This window comes from Mobula hypostoma, chromosome 10, assembly GCF_963921235.1.
Source record: "Mobula hypostoma chromosome 10, sMobHyp1.1, whole genome shotgun sequence".
Lineage (NCBI taxonomy): Eukaryota > Metazoa > Chordata > Chondrichthyes > Myliobatiformes > Myliobatidae > Mobula > Mobula hypostoma.
This window is the reverse complement of record NC_086106.1, coordinates 114576549-114599993: the sequence shown is the minus strand read 5'-3', so window position 1 is coordinate 114599993 and position 23445 is coordinate 114576549. Positions and strand designations below refer to the sequence as shown.

Sequence of the window (23445 nt, the reverse complement as noted above, 5' to 3'; positions counted from 1 at the left end):
AGTTAATGCGATTACATGCCTTTTCCCCTTCAAGTTGGGTGACACTGGAACTAGAAGTTATTGGCTTAGGGTGAAGGATGAAATAGTTGCGGGATCATGAGAGGGAAGTTCTTCCCTCAGAGGATGATGTGACGCCCACTGTTGGAACTTGAACGCACGCGAGGTCATGACGCACGCGTCATCCATGTCAGTGTGGGAAGAAGATCAACTCCTCGAGCTTGCAAATAACGGTGGGCTGAAAAGTATATTAGTCATAATGTCTCTGCCGGCATTCTGGATCAAAGTCAAGGCTAAATATCCTGAGATAGCTACAAAAGCACTGAAAACGTTGCTTCCATTTCCAATGTATCTCTGTGAAGCGGGGTTTTCTGCAATGAAAGTAACGAAAACTAAATTCTGGAATAGACTGGACATAAGGAACCCCCTTCGAGTATCGCTGTCTCCCATCACCCCTCGATGGCACCGTCTTGTTGCAGGGAAACAAGCCCAGGATTCCCACTGATTCAGCGATATTGGTGTGTTGCAATGACTTTATATGTTCATACGGGGAAAATATGCACTGGGTGTTTAATATTAAATTCATTAGATAAAGCCTTTAAGAAACAAAATTGAGTGTATTAGCCACTTATAAGTGACTTAGTTGACTTATCACCTATATTCCGGTCTTGATTAACACCCCCTCTCCCCCCGACCGGTCGGCTGGTCCGCAAGAATATTGTTAATATCAAACCGGTCCGCGGTGCAAAAAAGGTTGTGGACCCCTGTGATAGGATGATAGCCCAGCAGGCCGTATAGGATGAATCAGGAGCAGAGATAGACAGAGTGATGGGGGCATCAAGGTAAGGAATGAAAAATAGCAGTTCAGTTTAAAAAATACACAAAAACAACTAAATGTTTTATGAAGACTAAAAAAAATGATGTCCACAATCCAGAGACATGGATAAACTGCGTCTCCAATTAATCAATCGATCCTGATGTTGGTAATAATGCAGTTCCAATATATGCTGCTACTGAGAGGTAGAGCCATGTTTATCAAATAAGTAATTTAATTACGTTGCATACTCCATCATGTAGTTTAATCGACTCCGTAGTACCATTTTTAATTTTAGCCTTGCAACTTTGCAAAATCAATACATTAGCAAAGATAGTACAAAGCAAAGTAATACATTATATGTTAAGTACAAGAGATTGTTTTCATATGCTGGAAGTTCAGAGTAACACACACAAAACACTGGAGGAACTCAGAAGGTCAGGCAGCATCTACATATGGAAGGAAATAAACAGTTGACATTTTGGGCCGAGACCCTTCATCAGGATTGTAATTTATATATTAATATGCTCTTTGTACAAATTACTGACAATAACAGCATCAATTCAGACTTTCAATAAGTTTACAATACCAACATAATTCTGACAAGAAGCACTGATTCATCTGATAGCCAATTTTACTGTACTCTGCAGAAAGTGATCAATTTCTTGGAATTAATTGAGGAATACATTAAAAATCCTTCAACAAATTTCCCATAATGTCCTTGAAAACTGGTCATTCTTAAGTGGTTGCCAGTCTTTATTATGACCTTCACAGTAAGTGATGCAGTGATCTTGGGTTTATGCTGCGTTATCAGTAATCCATTGGCTTGCAACATTAAACTCAAATTTGAACCACTGCATTTTTATAAACATGGACACAAGGCAGCTGACTGATCATTTCACATCTTATTTTTATTTCTACCACAAATGCCACTCAAGGAAGAAACTCTGGTATCCTTACCACATTCTGTTTCTGAAGTGACTGAGCAAGCTTGTGTCAAACAATTGTAGAGGCCCCATACCAACCTTCTCAGTGCTACTGAACTGGTGCCAAAATATCGGCCTTGCCAGCAATGTTCCCATCCTAAGAATTAACTTTATAAGCCTGAGAGACCCTTGGACATTTTCTGGTTGTGGAACGATGGTAGTTACAGTGTCTTTGATTCATTATTTAGCCGACTGTCACAATGGGTTCCACAATGGAAATATCAGTCCTTGCGGAGTTTATGTTGGTGCTAAACCGTGGATTCCGAGCTTCACTGATCCTCTTGTGGCTTCTCCCATCATTCCATGCCTGCCTGTAGGGAGGGGGGCTGTAGGCAAGCTGCTGCACGTGGGTGGCCCTCTTCCTCCTGCACATACTCAACAGGGATTTGAATTCAGATCGGAAATTTGCGTTCAGCCAGCAGTAGATGAAGGGGTTGTAACATGTGCTACTCATGGCAAACCAGTGGAAGGTGAAGTACAAGGCGTTGTTGGTGTTGATGGCCTTGCTGGAGATGAGCACCAAGTAGCAGTTCAAGGGAAACCAACAGACAGCAAACACCACCACAACCAGCATCAGCATCTTCAGCATCATCTTTTTCTTACGCCTGTGGGCAAAGTATTGCTCCACAGTGATGTCCCCAATGGCATTCCGCAACCACAGCTTCTTTGCCACTGTAGTGTAGGCCACGCTTATGATCAGGAGTGGCAGAACATAGAGGAGAATAAAAGTGGACAAGTCCATATACTTCCAATACAAATCTGCTGGCTGTGGGAAATTGTGGAGACACAAACTTCGCACTTGCTCCTTCCTGGAACACAGAATGTACAAGTGATTCATTGTGCAGATGATTTCACACAGGGAACAGACTTCCTCTGATTGCCGTGGAAATTAGAATTTATTACATTGGCCAGACAAGGAGCATCACCTCTACTACTCATTCAGAAATTCTCCAGCGGAAATGAAGGTCAGGCAGAGAGTGCATTGAACCATCTCTCTGAAGTCAACTACCCCACAATAAATACCTACCCACTGGTGCACTTTTAAAACTATTTACAGTTCTACGGAGAGTGCAACATAATTGGAAGGACTACTCATGTTGAGTTGTAGTCATTGCTAATCACAAATCATTTAGTGGTCAATTAATAATTACTTCCCATACAGTCATAGAGCATTACAGCACAGAAACCTGATCTTTAAACCCCATTGATCTATAATTCTGCCGAGCTTCATCAACCTGCACCTGGGCTATAGCCCTCCATATTCCTTCCATCTACGTACCGATCCCAACTTCTCACAAGTGTTGAAATTGAACCTGGATCCATCACTTCCACTAACAGCTTGTTCCACATTTTTACTAAGGTCTGAGTGAAAGAGTTCCCCCTCAGGTTTCCTTAAACATTTCTCCTTTCATACTTAACCTATAGCCTCTAGCCCTCACCTCACCCAATATCAGTTGGAAAAGCCTGCTTGTATTTACCCTACTTATAACTCTCACTACTTTGTATACCTCTATTAAATCTCTCCTCATTTCCCTATGCACCAGAGATATGTATGCAGTTTTGGTCCCCTAATCTGAGGAAAGACATTCTTGCCATAGAGGGAGTACAAAGAAGGTTCACCAGATTGATTCTTGGGATGGCAGGACTTTCATATGATGAAAGACTGGACCAACTAGGATTATACTCTCTGGAATTTAGAAGATTGAGGGGGGATCTGATTGAAACGTATAAAATTCTAAAGGAATTGGACAGGCTAGATGTAGGAAGATTGTTCCCGATGTTGGCGAAGTCCAGAACGAGGGGTCACAGTTTGAGGATAAAGGGGAAGCCTTTTAGGACCGAGATGAGGAAAAACGACTTCATACAGAGAGTGGTGAATCTGTGGAATTATCTGCCACAGGAAACAGTTGAGGCCAATTCATTGGCTATATTTAAGAGGGAGTTAGATATGGCCCTTGTGGCTAAAGGGATCGGGGGTATGGAGAGAAGGCAGGTACAGGGTTCCGAGTTGGATGATCAGCCATGATCATACTGAATGGCGGTGCTGGCTCGAAGGGCCGAATGGCCTACTCCTGCACCTATTTTCTATGTTTCCATGTTTCTATGTAGTCCTAACCTATTAAACCTTTCCTTACAACTCAGGTCCTCAAGTCCCAGCAACAGCCTTGTAAAGTTTCCTCTATACTCTTTCAAACTTTCTGATATCCTTCCTGTAGGTAGATGAACAGAACTGCACACAATACTCTAAATTTGGCCTTACCAATGTCCTATGTAACTTCAACATAACATCCCAAATCCTGTAGTCAATACTCTGATTTGTGAAGGGTAATGTGTGAAAAGCTCTTTTTACACTTATCTACCAATGATAGCACTTTCAAGGAATTATGGATCTGTATTCACAAATTCCTTTGTTCTGCTGCTGTTCCAATTTCCCTTTTTAACCAATGGTAATCTCAACAGGTGTTGTGATCTATCAGCATTAACTAGGCCACAACTTGCAGTTATCTGAATGGCTCTGTGATGTGGTTTTGTGTGATTAGGTCAATCACACAATTTGGCAATGAAGCCAAGACCTTCATCTCTCATTGAATAATTTGTTGAGCCATCAGTAGCTCTTGTTCCTGAAGAATCACAACAATTCATTATTACCCAAATCCATTTTCAGCTGGCAAAGGAAAATGCTCATTTAAGCTTTACGCAGGAATTGAAAGTCAACCAACAAATGAAATATCACAATCTGATTTATTATCATTGACTTAGAATGTAAAGTTGGTAGCTTTGTAGCAGCAGTACAGTGCAAAGATGCAAGGTTACTATAAAATACAAAATTAAAGAAATAGGCCAAATCAAGGAATAATAGGGTGATATTCATGGGTTTATGAGTCATTCAGAAATCTGATGATGATAATCAAATAGGAAGTGTTGTAAATACTTAACTGGCTGGGCAAAATTGGTGGGGAAGAAAACATAGAGAATTAACATTTCAGATCAAAGATTATTCTCCATTGCTGCTGCCTGTCCTTCTGAGCATTTTCAACATTTTTTTTTGTTTTTATTTGTATCCTTGCATCTGCAGAGTTTTGCTTTGAGTGATGTGGGAGTTGATGTGAAAAAAATGCTTCTCAGCCCAACTACAGTTTTGTTCTATGTGTTTATAGCATGACACTCATTTGCAACTTCTATGAAAAATATGGAGATGGCGACCTTGCCATCTGTATTATCAACTCCAAGATTTGAAAAATCTAGAGAAAAGACTAATTAATCATAACATTGGAAAGGTGCATGATTTATTGATTTATATGAGTCCATAGAGAGATGCAGTTTAGCTAGTGGTCCAGCAGAGATCAAAAATCAAATCTAGGGCCAACTGCCTATAACTAGACTTACAGCATGGTTAAAGCATTTACTAGTCAGATGGGAAATCAGAAAACTAAATGTTGGCAAGAGTTAAGCCAATAGCTAAGAAAAACCATCTGATACTGTGCTTTCTTGCATTGTGAAAACTATTTCCTTGGTCTAATATCATTATTCATTTTCTGAGTATAATCACTCAAGGCCACAGAATTTGATGCTGGGAGAGTGCCAAAGAAAATGCCCTTTTAGGTGTACCTTAATGAAATGAGATAATATACAATGATGAAAGCCTTCCATGTTTGGTTGTTTGATTTTCATCTCACCTGTATTCAACTTTAAACAACTTCTGGTAGATTGCATGTGGAAGAGAGAAACCTGTAGCCATGATCCAAATGATGATGATGCAGAGAACTCCTTTAGCCTTAGACATTCTCGGCTTCAAGGGATGCATGATAACCTGTGTAAAGCAATGATAAACCATATCAGTGGGTGTCCCATACAACCTAGCTAACACACACAATATAACGCAGAGACTCTCACTATAGAGGAAGTGTTATATCAAAGAATTCATGACATTGACAATGTTAAGTCAGTCCATCAAATTCCATGTTAACATGGTATAGAACAACTAAACAGTCCTATTCTCTTCCTTAGCTCTATAAAGTCTAAGGAAGAGAATATGACCACCTAGGAGAGGACCACCTTTCAAATGTCCTGATTGACCCAAGGAAAAATGAATTTTAACTCCTCACTTCCCGCCCCCCCCCCCGTATTTTGCCCATCACTTTGAATCTGTAGTCCTCAAATCATTCATTGATGGGGGCTACTCATGCCCTTGTGTGTATCCATCTGATTTCCTGATAAGCACCCGTGTTCCAAGGAGAAAAAATTCTGTTTCCACAATCTAACCTTGCTGCTGAAATTCCCCCTCTTTTGAACCATTCACTCCCACTTTGAACCATTCACTCCCACTCCCTCAAGTGTGGTGACCAGAGCTGAGCACAGTACTCCAGCCGTGATTTTTCAGCAGGTCAACACACCCTCACTGATGCTGCTCGCTGTGCTTCCAGAATCCCCTACGTTTCCACTTCCCTCCCTTGATGCAGATGCATTTATCACACTTGCATCAAAACATACCATGAAATGTGCCATATGCATTAACAACCAACACCATCTAAGAACACTTCTTCTTCTATCCCTCGCTCTGGTGTCCTATCTCTTCTCACCTGCCTATCATCTCCCTCCGGGTCCCCTCCTCCCACAGCTAACTCTTCTCTCCTATCAAATTTCATCCCCTCCAGCCCTTTATCTGTCCTACCCACCCAGCTTCACCTATCACCTTCTGGCTATCCTCCTTCCCCTTTTTATTCTGGCGTCTACCCCTTTCCTGTCCAGTCCTGAAGAAGGGTCTTGGACTGAAACGTCAACTGTTTATTCATTTCCATAGATACTGCCTGACCTGCCGAGTTTCTCCAGCATTTAGTGTGGGCTACCATCTAAGAATGTGGTTCTGGCAGAAGCCTGAAGCTGTCAAATCTCCCCAGGGCACCCCTCTGTGTTGGATCCTTAAGTTGCTTTTCTTCATATGCAAGATGAAGTATGCAAAGTCTACTGATGTAGGTGGCATTGTTGGACAGTGACAAGCAGTATAATCTAGCTGCAATTTTTTCCTCTAGACTACAGGCACTAGAGACGATTGCAAATTACTCACAGACATCTTCTCTAGGAGGTAATCATGAAGTTGCTTTGGAAAAGAAAAGTTTAAGAAGGTACTTCAGAGAGGAAAGTGTTCAGCAAGAAAATTGTGTTGTTTACAGCTGCAATCCTAGTGGATCCATTCATCTTTTTACTCAGCACAAATTACTAATAAGTTAGAATCTGAATTTCCTAAAATACAGGTTTATTCTTAATTTCTAAAGATATATGTTCCAAATACTCTGCTTGCAATACTGCACAGTATATTATGGTAAACGCAAGACCATGTTTAACATAAAAGTGTATTGGTTTGATTGAAGGTGAATTAGTAATGTTGAACAAGATAATCACAAATTTCTCATCCACTTCCCACTCAGAAGCCTATTTGCACTGAATTTCATTATTTGAAATATATTTTTTAAAAATGTGAACTATTGGCAAGTGAAGGTTGTTTGATTTTCAGTGAATAACTTCTCATCAGAACAGCACCCCTCTGGGATGTGTGAGTTATACTTAATGAGATTATTAACTGCTAAAGACAAATTTTAAAGGAACTGTTGTGTAGAAAATAAGAATGGCCTTTTGGTGGGTTTTATAACTGTAATTAAAAGTAACATTTCTGATTAGAAATTGATGAAGGCTCAGATTTGAATCAGAATCAGGTTTATTTTAACCCGAGTTAAAATCCATATGTTATGAAATTTGTTTTTTTTTTGTTTAAATGGCATTACAGTGCAAAACATAACATTTATTATAGATTACAAAATATAAATACGTAGTGTAATGAAGTTGTGTTCATGGACCATTCAGAAATATGATGGCAGAGAGGAAGAAGCTATTGTTAAGACATTGAGTGAGTTTTCAGGCTCAGGGTACCTTCTCCCTGATGGTAGCAATGAGAAGAGGCTATGTCCCAAATGCTGGGGGTCCTTAAGTGATGCTTCAAGAAGTTGGCATCCATCATTCTGGAAGATGTCCTCGACAGTGGGGAGGGTTGGAGCGTGATGGAGCTGGCCTCGTCTATCCTGTGCAGCCTCTCAGTTCTGTGCATTGGAGCCTCCATACCAGAATGTGATGATGTGGTGTAATCAGTCAGAATGATCTCCACCAGACATCTGTAGAAATTTGGAAAAGCTTTTGGTGGCATACCAAATCTCTTTAAAATCCTAATGAAGTAGTGCCTTTTTCATTCCTGCATCAGGATAGATCTAGTCACAAACAAGAGAAAATCTGCAGATGCTCAAATCCAAGCAACACAAAATGCTGGAGGAATTAAGCAGGCCAGGCAGCATCTATGCATCTGTGTTGAATACCTGCTGAGTTCCTCCAGCATTCTTTGTGCTGTCAGGATGGATCTATCTTGGTCCCAGGATAGATCCTGAGAAACTGACACCCAGGAACTGAAAGTTATTCACCCATTCCACTACTGACCCCTCAATGAGGACTCATGTTATTCCAACTTGCCCCTTCCTGAAGGCCACAATCAATTCCTTGATCTTGTTGATGTTAATTACAAGGTTGTTGTGACATTGCTCTACTAGATGATCTACCTCACTCCTATACACCTTACATTCTTGTTGCTATCTGAGATTCTGCCAACAGTGCTGCCATAGGCCAATTTATAGATGGCACTTAAGCTGTGCTTAGTCACAGTCACGAGTGTAGAGTAGAGCAGTAGGTTACACACACGTCTTTGAGATGTACCTAGTTGATAGCAAGGAGATATTATTACCTATCGAATTGCAGAGAGAGCTACAGTGGCCCAAGTTTTGAAGCCTGTCGATTAGGTGTGTTGAACACCAAACTGTAATTGATAAACTGCCACCTGTCATATGTTTTGTTGCTCTCTAGGTGCTCCGAAGCCAAAAGGGAAACCGATGAGTTTGAATCTATTGTAGACCTACTGCAGCGGTAGACAAATTGCAGCAGATCTACTGTAGGTCCTTGCTTAGGCAGGAGTTAATCCTAGCCATGACCAAACACTCAAAGAGTTTCATCACAGTAGATGTGAGTGCTACTAGGTGTTAGTCACTGAGGCAGCTCACTCTGCTCTTATGCCCTGGTACAATTGATGCCCTTTTGAAGCAGGCAGGAGTTTCCAACTACTGAAATGAGAGGTTGAAGATGTCCTTGAACACGCCAGACATCCTGTTGGCACAGAATTTCAATACCCTGCCAGGTAGTTCATCAGGGTCTGATGCATTGCAAAGTTTCAGCCTCTTCGAGGATGTTCGGACATCAGCCTTCAAGACAGATCACAGGACCACTAGATGTCGTGCATGATGACAGTATTTGGAGGTTTGTTCAGAGAAGTTGAGTCTTGAGAAATGAGCAATGTGAGTTATTAATACATAATCTACTGTACATCAAGTAGAGTCAAACTATCTTTAACAAGCCAATTCTGAGCTGCCTGTCTCATTCGTTGGAGTCCTCAAGTAAGTTTGGGAATGACACCAGGCACCTTGAGGTAATAACTAGCTAGAACCCATTATGGTCAGGAGCACTCTGAAGCACTTCTCCTCAGCTTAAATAAATGGATTATTGTTCTCATTATTTTAGTGGAATTTGTACCATTCTTAGAGCATCTGACAAAGCAAGGTTAGCTTTAGTTATTTGTCACAAGGACATCACAACATTTCTGGCAAGATGGCACCAGTGACCAATGGCAAATTGCAGACAGCTGACAAAACTGCTGGATACTCTTCTTCAAAGTACATTTCTACTGAACTAGGATCGATTGCAGCCTTTTATTTCCCCTTTAAGAATGTTTTGGGCTGACTGAACGATCTGCTGCTTCTACGATCTCCTGAGGGATTTGGTGTGGGGAGCAGCTATGGCCATTGCTGGGGATGCAAGGTGCATCAATTGCTAATGGCAGAATACAAAGCTGTGGTCGGCTCCATTACTCTGTGCCAATTAAAGTGTTGAGCAAGATCAGAATTGACAAGGACGGGAGCAGAAACTGAATGGATGTTCGGTTCAGTCTGCCTGTGTTTGTCCAGTCTCCCCCTCACTGCTGCCAGCAGAAAGTGCAGTAGTTTTGGGTCCCACGCTGAAGGGTGTGATTGTCTAGGCAATTCGCAGCTCATGACTGCAGACTCACTTTTGACTACAGTTCGATGTTTAATATCCTTAGTGCTGAAAGCACTTTACCATTTGTCCAATTTGATCATGGCATTTTCATTGCAGAATTGTATCTACAGCTGTGGTCTGAAGCCATTGACACAGCACAGAACTGACTGACTCAGTGTCTGCAGCCACAGCTATCAGCTCCTGGACTGGCTTTACTTGCCTCAGTGGCTCGTGGCTATGGACTCACTTCTAGTGACTCTACGGTTTAATGTTTAATAGCTTGCGCGTTATTGGCTTGCTTTTTGCTGTTTGTGCAATTTGTTTTCTTTTTTTTTGCACATTTGATGGTCTTGAGTGGGAGTTTTCTTTAAATGGGTTCTATGGTGTTTCTTTATTTTGTGGCTGTTTGTGGGAAGATGAATCTCAAGATTACCTGGGGAACCCTAGGTAATTTCTAAAGTACATGCTCGCCACAGCAGTGTGGGCCGAAGGGCCTGTATTGTGCTGTAGGTTTTCTATGTGTCTGTTGTATACTGTATACATACTTTGAAAATAAATGTACTTTGAACATCAGTGAAATACATCAACGACCACCACAATCAGAGAGTTATACTGGGAACAGCCCACAGTGTCACTGTTTCCAGCACCAACATAGCATGCCTACAATTTACTAATCCTAACTTGTACATCTTTGGAATGTGGGAGGAAACTTGAGCACCCAGAGAAAACCCACACAGCCAACGGAAGAGCATACAAACTCTTTACAGAGAGTGTTAGGAATTTTAACCCAAGGGCAATGGTGGTGCAAGGCATTATGCTAATGGATTTGATTCTATGCCACCCTCAAGAAATTAGCGGAATATTCCTAAGAAATTAGGAACAGTTCATCTAGCCTCGAGTCTGCTTCACTATTCAATGTGATCATCCAAATTCTGCACTCTGTTCATACCTTCTCCCCACGTCCCTCTATGTCTAAATGCTGGGAGAATATGGATCTAGTAAAGGAAGTAGAGCTGAGAAATGAGGTCTGCTATTTGAGATAACACTGAGAAATTTCTTAACTAAAGAGGGTTGTGAATCCAGAATTTGATATTCCCAAAACTTCTGGATGCCCCATCACTGAATATCTGAGTCAAAATCAAGATGTTTGAGTCTTAAGTGATCCTGCATGTCGGTCAGATAGAAATAGCCATTCAAGGATCAGTGATTTTACTGAATTGCAGAATCAGACAGATTATAAAATAGCACCATCTGTCATTTCTTATGTTATATTTCAGTCACATAATTTACAACAAATCTGCAGTACATATTGACCTGGACTTCTTCCTATTACTTGTCTTTAGAAACAGATCATAGACCAATTTCCAGTATTTTTATTTAGAGATACAACATGGTTATAGGCTCTTCCAGCTCAATGGATCTATGCCACCTAACTTCAACTTAGTGATCAATTAACCTACTAAGACACAATCTTCAGACAGAGGGAGGAAACCTGTGCGGTTGTGGGGAGAACATAGAAGATTCTTCCAGACAACGGCGGAAATGATCCTGAGTTGCTGGTGCTGTAATAGTTTTTCACTAACCACTATGCTACCATGCTGCCATGTCTCGTGGCAAAATTTTGTCAATGTTATCAGTCCATGTTTGGCACCAACTCTAATCCACAAGGATAATTTACGTTGGAAATGGAAGTGCTGGCTATGTGGGGAAACATGTCCTTACAACACAGATGTCTGAGTGGAACTGATATCCTGCCTCATGACATCCTGAAAACTTTTAATGTTATGAACTATTTGATTAATTCACCTTTGGAAACTTTCCCTGTGACAATATATGCCCATGTGTGAAAGTAACAAATTGTCAATGCACAATAGCATGCAAACCTGTCTGGGCATTCACAGGCATAACCAGGTAATACGAACAGAATTACAGCCCCAAATGGTTTGAACTAACAAGTAATCTTGCCACAACCTCACTGCTGGTGGATCTTCCAGATCTCAACTGTCTACGAAGTGAGCGTCTAGCTAAAATATGAAAATCATTCTTATCAATGGAGACCTTAACTGGAAACAACGCATATGAAGAGAGAAGTTTAATGTAATCCTTCTAGGAATTTTTTATAGCTATATCCAGTAATACATCAAAATAGGTTTCTTAAGGTTGTTGTAGCAGGGAGGGTGGTAATGGGGACAAGCTCCCACTACCTATTAAATGCTCCCAATGGTGTGTGCCTCAAATATCTGACAACCAACCTGGCCTTCATGTGTGGTTTAGCTACTAAGCCCGGCAGGACAGTCTCTACTGGCAGGAGGTGGTGCAGAGCAGGGTTACTGGCACCTCAAAGACAGTTGTTTTGGGCAGATGGGGCTCATCAGCCATGGTTGGCAGCTCATCTAAGAGAAGGAAAACTGATCTCAGACCTCTGCTGCCTTGTGGCTGTATCCACTCATGGAGAAGGCTCAGAAGTAAACCGAGAGGGAAAAAATCCAGAGGTGGGGTCCCTAAGGCAGTCCTACATTGAGTTCAATGCTGACTGGCGACTCCTACAACACTGCTGCTGCCAAATTCTATCAGTCTCTGCTGGTCCCTCGGGCTCATCAGATGCATGGAGAGGGGGAGCTTGCTACATGGGCAACAGCTTGCTCTCCATATCGTACTGCCCGGCCTTGCGTATCTAGACAGCTAGGATGCAATATCAACCCTGACCGACAGAGGCCCTCACTCACATCAAAACAAGATTGTTTTTAATTTCATAGAAAAACTACAGATTCCCTAGTCAAACACACAAAATGCAGGAGGAACCCAGCAGGTCAGGCAGCATCTATGGAAATAGATAAACAATCGATTTTTCAGGCTGAGAACTCTCTTCAGGAAAAATTTCTATCCTGATGAGGGCACTAATAGCCCAGAACTAGATGGCCCCACATTCAGTGTTGGCTTGGAGACATCTATTTGTTGATAACATTTACTGATTAGCCATTAGGGTGTAATAACAGCCAAAGAAAGGACTGACATTGGCTAACAAGCTGCTTTGAGTACTTATTCCCCCATAAACAACAGAAAATCTGCAGATGCTGAAAATCCGAAAAACACAATCAAAATGCTGGAGGAACTCAGCAGGCCAGGTAGCATCTATGGAAAACCCTTTGGCAGGACTGGAGAAAAAAAGCTGAGGAGTAGATTTGAAAGGCAGGATGAGGGGGTTGATTGGAAAAGTGGATTGGAAATCTACTCCTCAGCTCTTTTTCCCTCACTAGTCCTGCCGAAGGGTTTTGGCCCGAAGTGTCCACTGTACTTTTTTCCATAGATGCTGCCTGGCCTGCTGAGTTCCTCCAGCATTCTGTATTTATTCCCCCATGTTCAATCCTGGGACAATGCCTTACGGGGGTCTGGGGCCAGATTGGCATTGTGATGTGGCACTTGCAAACAGAATGTAGCAGTGTGCCGAGAGCAAGCTTCTCACTGCACAAGAAACATTTATTAAGTCTTACTGCATTGCAGGAAACATTTGAAAAAAAAAACCTTTATGCTTGGGTATCTTTTTGTTTGAATCCTGTAATATAGTGAATCATCTCCCACGCTAGTTCCCAATCAGTTGCGGAAGGTTTTGTGTTTTGCTGCCTTTCCTGTAGATACTGTACCTGGTGTCGGTCAAGAGCAATGGCAGTGAGGGTCAGAACAGAAACGTGCACAGAACAGTACTGAGCAAAGCGACTAACATGACACATCAACTTGCCGAACACCCAGTTGCTATTCACGAAGCGGACCTGCAAGAGAAAAAGGAATAAATGTCAATAAAATTGCAATATTTATTCATTTTCTGCAGATAATTAATGGACCTTTCAACACCAAGAGTAGAGGAACTGCTCGCTATACTGCATGTGTTGCCTGCTCTCAAATTGACCATAAATTATGAACATAGTAAAATTTAACTTCCTTCACTGGTCATGTAGAACATGATTCCACTCAGTAGGTTTGGGAAGGGCTGTATTTAACCACTTTTAGGTTGCTGCATGTGTCCCTAATTTTAACAGCTACCATAGCAACCACTGCAGCATGCTTGGAGAAATACTGATTATTGTAGTTTACTTATTTTTATTTCAATTTAATGTTTCTAACTGCAATTTATTCAATTAGCCTGTAGAGCAGGGAAAGTGAGTGAATGTACCAACACTGTTGTAGTAATGTACCACCTTTCCAATCAACTTTACAGTTCAATTCTTCTCAAATGGTCGGGTGGTCATGTAGATAATCCATATAAAGGTGCATTCAGCAGATCATGTAGTCTGAAGTACTTCAAGTGAAGTCCTACACTGATAGATCAATCACTTAGTCATCAAATGTGTTCACAAAAAATGCCCCAGGAATGTGAATGCTACAGCTCCACAGATTTTGTCTTTATAGATTGCGGATTTTATGATATGATGAGGTGCTTATGAAGTACAAGGTATCCAAAAGAACACTTAAGAAATCAGGAGGGTTGAAAGAAAGTATGAAGTTGCTCTTGCAGACAACACAAAGGAGAATCAAAAAACCACAAGATCCTAAGAAACAGGAGCAGAATTAGGCCATTTGGCCCTTTGAGAATTCTCCAGCATTTCATCATGGTTGATCTAATTTTCCTTTCAGTCTCCTAAGGGATTCTATAGATACGTTAGAGCAAAAGAATTAATAAGGAATAGAACTGGTCCTCTGGAAGACCAGAATGGTAATCCATATGTGGAGCCAAAACAAATGAGGGTGATCTTAAATTTTTTTTTTTTTACATCTGTATTTACTCAGGAGGCAGAAATGGAGTTTAGAGAAGTGGGGCAAAGTGGCATCAACTTCAAGGATCCTGCACAGAGGAGGTAGTGTTTGCTATCCTGAGGCAAATCAAGGTGGATTAATTCCCAGGGCTTGACAAGGTGTTCCCTCACACTCTATGGGAGGCAAGTGCTGAAATTTCCAGGGCCCTTGCAGAAATATTAAAATCATCCTTACCAACAGGAGAGGTACCAGTGGATTGAGGGTAGCCAATGTTGTTCCACTGTTTATAAAGGCTTAAACATAAACCAGGAAACTGTAGACCTGTGAGTGACATAAGTTATTGGAAGGTATTCTAAGGGACCAGATGTAAAAGTATATGGATAGACATGGACTGATAAAGGATAGTCAGCATAGTTTGTGTGGTAGGTCATATCTAACCAATCTTATAGAGTTCTTCAAGGAAGTTATCAGGGAAGTGGATGAAGGAAAGACAGTGGATGTTGTCTACATAGGCTTCAGCAAAACATTTGACAAGGTTCTGCATGGGAGGTTGGTCAAGGTTTTGCCACCTGGTGTTCAAGTTGAGGTAGTAAATTGGATTAGACCTTAGCTTTATGGGAGAAGCCAGAGAGTGGTAGTAGATGGTTGCATCTCTTACTGGAGGCCTGTGACTAATGGTCACACGGATCAGTGCTGGGTCTGTTGCTGTTTATTATCCAGATTGTTGTTATAGATGTCAATGTGTAAACTGGATCAGCAAATTTGCAGATGATACCAAGATCGGTGGTGTAGTGAACACCAAGGAATGCTATCGTGGCTTGCAGAGGGATCTGCATCAGCTGGAAAAATGGGCTGAAAATGGCAGATGGAATTTAATGCAGACAAGTGTGAGGTGTTGCACTTTGGTAGCACTAACCAGACTAGGTCCTACAGTGAATGGTAGGGCACTGAGGTGTGTGGCAGAAAGAAAGGTCTGGGAACACAGGTCCATAATTTGATGAAAGTGGTGTCACAGGTAGATAGGGTCATAAAGAAAGCTTTTGGCACATTGGCCTACACAAGTCCATGGATTGAGTACAAAGTTGGCATATTATGTTGAAGTTGTATATGACATTGGTGAGGCCTAATTTGGAGTATTGTGTGCATTTGTGTACCTATAGGAAAGATGTTTGAAAGAGTGCAGAGAAAATTTACAAGGATGTTGCCAGGTCAGGAGAACCCGATTTATAAGGGAAGATTGAATAGATTAGGACTTATTCCTTAGAATGTAGAGTACTGAGGGAAGATTTGAAAGAGGTATACAAAATTAAGAGGGGCATAGATAGGGTAAATGCAAGCAGGCTTTTTCCACTGACTACAACCGGAGATCATGAGTGATGTGTGAAAGGTGAAAGTGGTGCATGTTAGTTTAATTTCAACATTTAAGAGAAGTTTGCGTAGGTATATGGATAGAAGGGGTTTGGAGGGCCATAGCCCCAGTGCAGGTAAATGGGAGTAGGCAGTTTAAATGGTTTTGCGATGGACTAGGTGGGCCAAAAGGCCTGTTTCTGTGTTGTACTACTCATGTCCACCTCAGAAAAAATAAATCTAATTTACAGAGTGAGACATTTCCTCCCCCTCTTCGCATTGTCTTCATCATGCCATTACATTAACCGACCGCGCATGATCATCCTGGAACCCAATTAAACTCAATTAAATCAATTAAATAGGTCAAAAACAAAACGCTTAAACTTACACTCTGGTGGCAAGTTTTAAGTGAAACCTTGAGCACTCTGTTCAGTCAAAACCCAAAGGCACAGCTCATAGCACTTTCATCATTTCAGACTTGGTAAAATTTCCTAGTACTTTGCTGTCACTTTACTGATGGCTTGAGATGCAAATTTGACAGAACGTAAAACTTACTAAGGTTTGTCATCAAATTAAGTTTAAACTCATTGTTATATAATGACAACAACTTGATGAATATCTAAATGCAAGATGAAAAACATTGGCTACATTATCTGTTTCCTCAGAACTGGGAATTTATCATGAAAGCAGAATCATGTTTGGTGTACAGCCAAATTAAAGTCCACATGTTCCTTCAGCTCACATGATATCCTTCTATATTGGAAAAACACTTGATTTAAGGGGATCAAGGAGCTTGCAAATGATAAGGTTGAAGTATCTTGTCATTACGCTCCAAGCATGCTAAATGTTTTTTTTAATGCACCTTTTTTATATGCTCGTTGCTTGTTTCTAACCAGCATAGCATGTTTCTAAATAGATTGAAGCAGGCACTTCATCTAGCTTGTATTTAAACCTAATATATTCCACTGGAACCTAGAACAGTACAACACAGTACGGGCACTTCAGTTCACAATGCAGCGTCCATCTATCTAAACCTACTCCATGACCTATCTAACCCTTTCCTCCTACATAGCCCCTGGCCCAGGAGTTCCCAATCATTTCTATGTCATGGACCAATACCATTAAGCAAGGGATCCATGGACCACAGATTGGGAACTCTTGCCTTATCCCATCATTTTTCTTTCATCCATGCACATCTCCAAGAGCCTCTTAAATGTCTCCAATGCATCAGCTCTACTACTCTGGCAGTGCATTCCAGGAGCTTATCATATTGAAAACCCTAAACCTTCCTCACTTACCTTAAAAAGATGCCCTCTTGTATTAGCCATTGCCTACCTGGGAAAAGGCACTGACTGTACACTTTACCTATGCCTCTTATGATCTTATACACCTCTATCAAGTTGGCACTCATCCCCCTTTACTCCAAACAAAAATCTAGTTTGTTCAGGTTTTCCATACAAGAAAGGTCCTGGTAAATCTCCTCTTTCAAGCTTCTGGTAAACTCTTTCTAAACCTCCCACATCCTTCCAAAGGTGACCAAACTGAACACTAAACTTGAAGTGTGGTCTAACCAGAGTTTTATAGAGCCACAACATGGCTCTTGAACTCAATCAGCCAACACACCATATGCTTTCTTCGCCACCATATCAACTTGCTTAGCAATTTTAAGAGACCCATGTGCTTGGACTCTAAAATCCTTCTGTCCCTCCACACTAAGAATCCTTCCAATAATTATATTCCCTGCCTCATGTTCAATCTTCCAAATTATATTACTTCACACTTCTCCGGATTGAATACTACCTGCCACATCAGCACAATGAGAGTTGGTAGAAGGGGTGGGTGGATTTAAGAGAATACAAGATACACACTCCAGCACAATGATATTAGGGGTTCATCTTCCTAATTAACTAACCCAATTTGATCTAGACCTTAACTGGAGAGAAACAGGGCTAGTTATATCACCCATTTGGAAAGGAAGTAGTGGTTCCTGAAGTAGTGGTTCCAATTTATTGCAACTTTGACACATCAGTTCACTAAAGTGGATATTGATATCAGATAAAAATCATAAACAAGGATATTTCTGATTCCCCTTTCACCCCTTTTCCATCCCTGCCCATAACCTCCCTCTGGTGCCTGTCCTCCTTCCCTTTCTTCCATGATCCACTGTCCTCACCTATCAGATTACTTCTTTAGCTCTGCACTTCTTCTACTTATCACCTCCAGCTTCTTACTTCATCCCCCTTCCTCCTCCTCTATCACCTGCTAGTCTTACCCCTTCCTCTTCCTCCACCTTATTCTGGCTTCTTCCCCCTTCCTTTCCAGTCCTGATGAAGGGATTGGCCTGTCAACTCTTTATCCTTCATCATAAATGCTGCCTGATCTGCTGAGTTCCTCCAGCATTTTGTGTTTGTTACTCAGTGAAAATCAGTTGACTGGCCAGCATAATAAAGCACACAGATCAGAGGCAACACCAAACTGTAGATCAGCCAGTAACATTTTCAATTATCAATGCATTTTCATGCACGATTGTCAAAGCTCTAATTTGCCTTGTCTTTTCAGGTGACTTGTAAATAAATGGAAATCCAGGACAGTTATGATTTTAAACTGATATGCCCTGTCTATATTACTGTTGACTTACTCCCAGGTGAAGTGGTCATAAAAAAGTACCTGAAGCTTTAATTAAAATTTTTATTATCAATGGCATGCCAAATAGTTAATTCAATTGAAGATTGCAGCCTTGAGCATATTATCCCAATTTCAAATTAAATTAAGGTTGCTAAACAAAGGACATGTCCCCTGGAGCAGACACAGAATTAGGGTCGAGCAGATTAGGGTTCTGTTAGCAGTTATATACTCCTACAGAGGGAAAGACACTTAATGTGTGGCGCTGAAAATTAATGGGTTATTCCCTTGGCAGCAATAACTCAAGTCCTAGGATTTTACTGTGCATATCCACACTGGTAGGACTGCTATTTTTTGAAGCATATTCATACAGAGAGAACTGGGCAAAGCTAATAAATTCATGCAGATCTGGATGGTGGTCTCTTAAACCCCAAGGCAAGCAATATAACACAGCTGCCTGTTTCCCCACCCCACTCCCCTGGCTACAAACACAGGAGTAAGGAGTTTGTGTAACACTCTTGCAGTGCCAGCAGCCTAGTTCAATTCCTGTTGCTCAGTCCTGAATGACCATTTCCTTATTTTGAGCTTTGGTCTCGATAAATTCACTTGGGGAAATAACCTCTCTGCATCTACCCCATCAAGTTTTAGTGAGATCACCACATTGGGTGGCCTGGTAGCATAGCGGATAGTATAATGATAGTATGGTGCCATTGACCTGGGTTCAACCCCACAACTGTCTGTAAGGAGTTTATACATTCTTCCCGTGACTACATGGGGTTTCCTCTGGGTGCTCCAGCTTCCTTCCACATTCCAAAAACGTACAGATCAATACGTAGGTTAATTGATTACATGGTGTCATTTGTCGGGCCTCAAGGACCTGTTACCATGCTGTATGCGTAAATAAATTAAAGTAATGGACAGGCGTCTATAATTCTTTACCATTGATCCTGCCATGGCAGTTAACCTCTTTGCCAAGACTGGAGAAGTTACATTCAAAATACTTCAATAAATTAAGCAGAGATTGAGAGGGTACCTGATAGAAGTTTAAAGATTGAAAGGCATAGGTAAAGTAGACAACCAGTATCTTTCTCCCCAAGATAAAGATGCTGAATACTAGAAGGTGTGTATTTAAGGTAAGTGTGGGTTAAGCTCAAAAGAGATGCACAGGTCAAGTTTTTTTTAATAGAGTGATGGGTGCCTGGAATGCACTACCAGGGGTGGAACTAGATGCAAACCCAATTGTGGCACATATGAGGCTTTTTGGTAGGTACATAAATGTGTAGAGAATGGGGAGACATATGGACATTGTGTCGGTAGGAGGAATTAGATTCATTCAGTGCAATATCATTCGCCAGAAGTCCTATTCCTGTGCTTCAATGTCTATGTTCTAGATCTGAAATAGATGTTCAAAAGTTGAAATATGTTGCTACATCAGTCTCAGTAACCATAAACCTATTCAATTATTACGAAGAGCCATCTAGCTCATTAATGTCCTTCAGTAAGAGACCTTTCCCAGCCTGACCTATGTGACTCAGAGCCATCAGCTTAATTGCCTTTAGTTCAGGGGTGATCAGGGATAGATAAAAATGCTGGCATTGCCATTGTAACCTTCATTCAGCAAATAAATGCCAAAGGAATGATAAATGTTCCAATCATTTGGGCAACAGCATTTCATAAAATTTTAGTAGACCATTCCCAACCCTCACAACCGGGGTCACATCTGAACTCAGATGTGAATTGTGAAGAGGATGTTTCTACTAGTGGGAGAGTCCAAGATCAGGGGGCACTGCATCAGGATAAAGGATGTCCCTTTAGATCAGAGATGAGGCGGATTCTCTTTAGCCAGAGTGTTGCGATTCTGTGGATTTCATTGCCTCAGGCAGGTGTGGAAGCCAAATCACTGGATACATTTAAAGCAGAGATTAACAGGTTCTTGATTAGTAAATACATCAAAGATTACAGGAAGAAGGCAGGAGAATGAGTTTGAGAGAGATAATAAATCGCCATTATTGAATAGCAGACCAGACTCAATGGGCTGAATGGCCTAATTCTGCTCCAATATCTTATGGAATTATGTCAAAGTTAATATGGTGGCTTATTTCCCATCAGCAAGTGAATGTAGACACATCACTGAAAGTTGGGTACCATATTCAGTGGAATCAATGCCATATGACTGTCACACTATCTGCTGGAACCCACTATTCCTTTGGCCCTGGTTCCCAGATAGGAGCACAGGAATGTTTCCATGAAGTCCTAAGGATAATGGCTAACTTCAATTCTTCTCTGACACTGACTGCCATCTTTGCACCTTCCTCACCCACTTGGTGATCCTGCTAGAAATTTCTGCACATTTGTCAAAGGTTAGCAGAAGCAATATAGTGTCATAGAAAAGTACAGCACAAAAACAGACCCTTTGGCCCATCTAGTCCATGCTGAAGCATATAAACTGCCTGGTCTGATCGACTTGCTCCCAGACCATAACCATCCATGTACCTATCCAAACTTCTCTTAAACATTGAAATTGAGCTCGCACGTACTGGCAGCTTGTTTCACACAATCACAACCCTCTGAGTGAGGAGGTTTCCTTGCATGTTCACCTTAAACTTTTTCACTTTCAGCATTAAGCCATGATTTCTCGTTGTAGTCCCATGATCTCTCATTGTAGTTCCACCCAACATCAGTGGAAAAAGCCTGCTGGCATTTAACCTATCTATACCCATCAATTTTGTATACTTCTATGAAATTTCCCCTCATTAAAGATTGGAGCGACTGGGGTTGTATACACTGGAATTTAGAAGGATGAGAGGGGATCTGATTGAAACATATAAGATTATTAAGGGATTGGACACGCTAGAGGCAGGAAACATGTTCCTGATGTTGGGGGAGTTCAGAACCAGAGGCCACAGTATAAGAATAAGGGGTAGACCATTTAGAACGGAGTTGTGGAAAAACTTTTTCACACAGAGGGTTGTGGTTCTGTGGAATGCTCTGCCTCAGAAGGCAGTGGAGGCCAATTCTCTGGATTCTTTCAAAAAAGAGTTAGATAGAGCTCTTAATGATAGCGGAGTGAAGGGATATAGGAAGAAGACAGGAAAGGGTACTGATTGTGGATGATCAGCCATGATCACAGTGAATGGTGGTGCTGGCTCAAATGGCTGAATGGCCTACTCCTGCACCTATTGTCTATTGTCTATTCTTCTATGCCCCAAGGAATAAAGTCCTAAGCTATTCAATCTTTCCTTATAATTCAGGTCCTCCAGTCCCAGCAACATCTTTGTAAATTTTCTGTGGCAAGAGCTTTCTTTACAACCCTGTCTACCTGTGCCACCACGTTCAATAAATTATGGACCTGTATTTTCAGATCCCTTTGTTCTACTACAGTCCACAGTGCCCTACCATTCACTGCCATTTCCCAGCTGACCCAGATCCCGTTGCAAGATCTGATAGTCTTCCTTGCTATCTACTACACCCCCAATCTAGGGGGTCATCTGCAAATTTGCTGATCTAGTTAACCACACTATAACCAAAATCATTCATATAGATGACAAACAACAATGGGCCCAGTACCAATCCTCTAGAGGCAACCATCTATTACCACTCTGGCTTCTTCCACAAAGCCAATGTCTAATCCAATTTACCACCTCATCTTGAATACCAAGCAAATGAACTTTCCTGATCAACCTCCCATATGTCAAATGCCTTGCTAATGTCCATGTAGACAACATCTTCTGCTTTGTCTTCATCAACAATCCTGGGAACTTCCTCAATAAACTCAATAAGATTAGTTAAACACAACCTACCATACACAAAACTGTGCTAATTATCCCTAATCAGTCCATCTATGTAAATACTCATATGTCTGGTCCCTTAGAATATCTTCCAATAACTTAATCAATACCTCCATTGTGGCATTTTTATTTTGAAGGGATACTCTCCTGGTAATTAACAATGACCATACAACTGTACTGAGACTAATCATCCATTGTAATAAACATGAATCTGCTTTTAGAAAAATACTCTGTCAAAATCTTTTCATTGTTTATGAGTATACTGTTTATCACGTTAGAAAATTAAGGCTTGCAGAACCCCATTTTCTGCCTACTCAATGTTCAGGAGTAATGACGGTCCAAGTCTTTCTAAGCTCTGTTTTTTGACCCAAACGCCCATCAGGAGTTAAACCATATTTCGAATAGGCTGGACCTCAAGATAATTCTTGAGATCTCCACTTTGGTTAAGACAAGAAGTAGGGCTTACCAGTGTGAATGGGGTGTTGAGAAGGGTGATCATAATATCTGCTACGGCCAGGTTAGCTATGAAGAGGCTTGTTGCGGAATGCATCCGCTTGTTTTTTATCACCACCTGGCAGACGAGGACATTGCCGAACAGTGAGATGACAATGATGACTGAGTAAGCCACAATCAGCAGCGCCTTCACAGTCGGATTCTTGGACTCGGCTTCATACTTGGTATGATTGTTGAAGATGCCCCAGTCTTCGATGGTTAGGTTGCCCCAATTGAAGAACGAGGTGGTGTTGGAGAGGCCATATAGGGCGAAGAAGAAGTCGCTGCCATTGACCTCTTCACCGTTTTTTCGTACGGAGTTGGTTACATAGGACAAGGGAAGCCACAGATAGCGGCTCATCGCAATCATTCAAGTTTCACAAACTTACGGGCATCTGGGTCGGTCTTCTAGCCAGCAAGTCTACAGCTATGGAAACATCGCCTTTCGTAACAGTCTATTTATAAAAGCGGCAATACAGTAATTAGCCCTCCGCCTTTTTTCGTTGGGAACATGGTTGCGTTGGTTTTA

The 23445-nt window shown here is 41.3% G+C and overlaps 1 protein-coding gene across 1 annotated transcript; it reads right to left on the bottom strand.

The window, feature by feature from the left end:
- Positions 1 to 1060: 1060 nt before the first annotated feature.
- Positions 1061 to 23445, bottom strand: LOC134353408 (G-protein coupled receptor 83-like). The gene is made up of 4 exons (XM_063061435.1): positions 22891 to 23445; positions 13560 to 13685; positions 5475 to 5608; positions 1061 to 2606 (listed from the first exon to the last, which is right to left on the bottom strand). Exons 1-4 carry the CDS (start codon positions 23284 to 23286, stop codon positions 1982 to 1984), a joined length of 1281 nt encoding a protein of 426 aa, XP_062917505.1. The 5' UTR covers positions 23287 to 23445; the 3' UTR covers positions 1061 to 1981.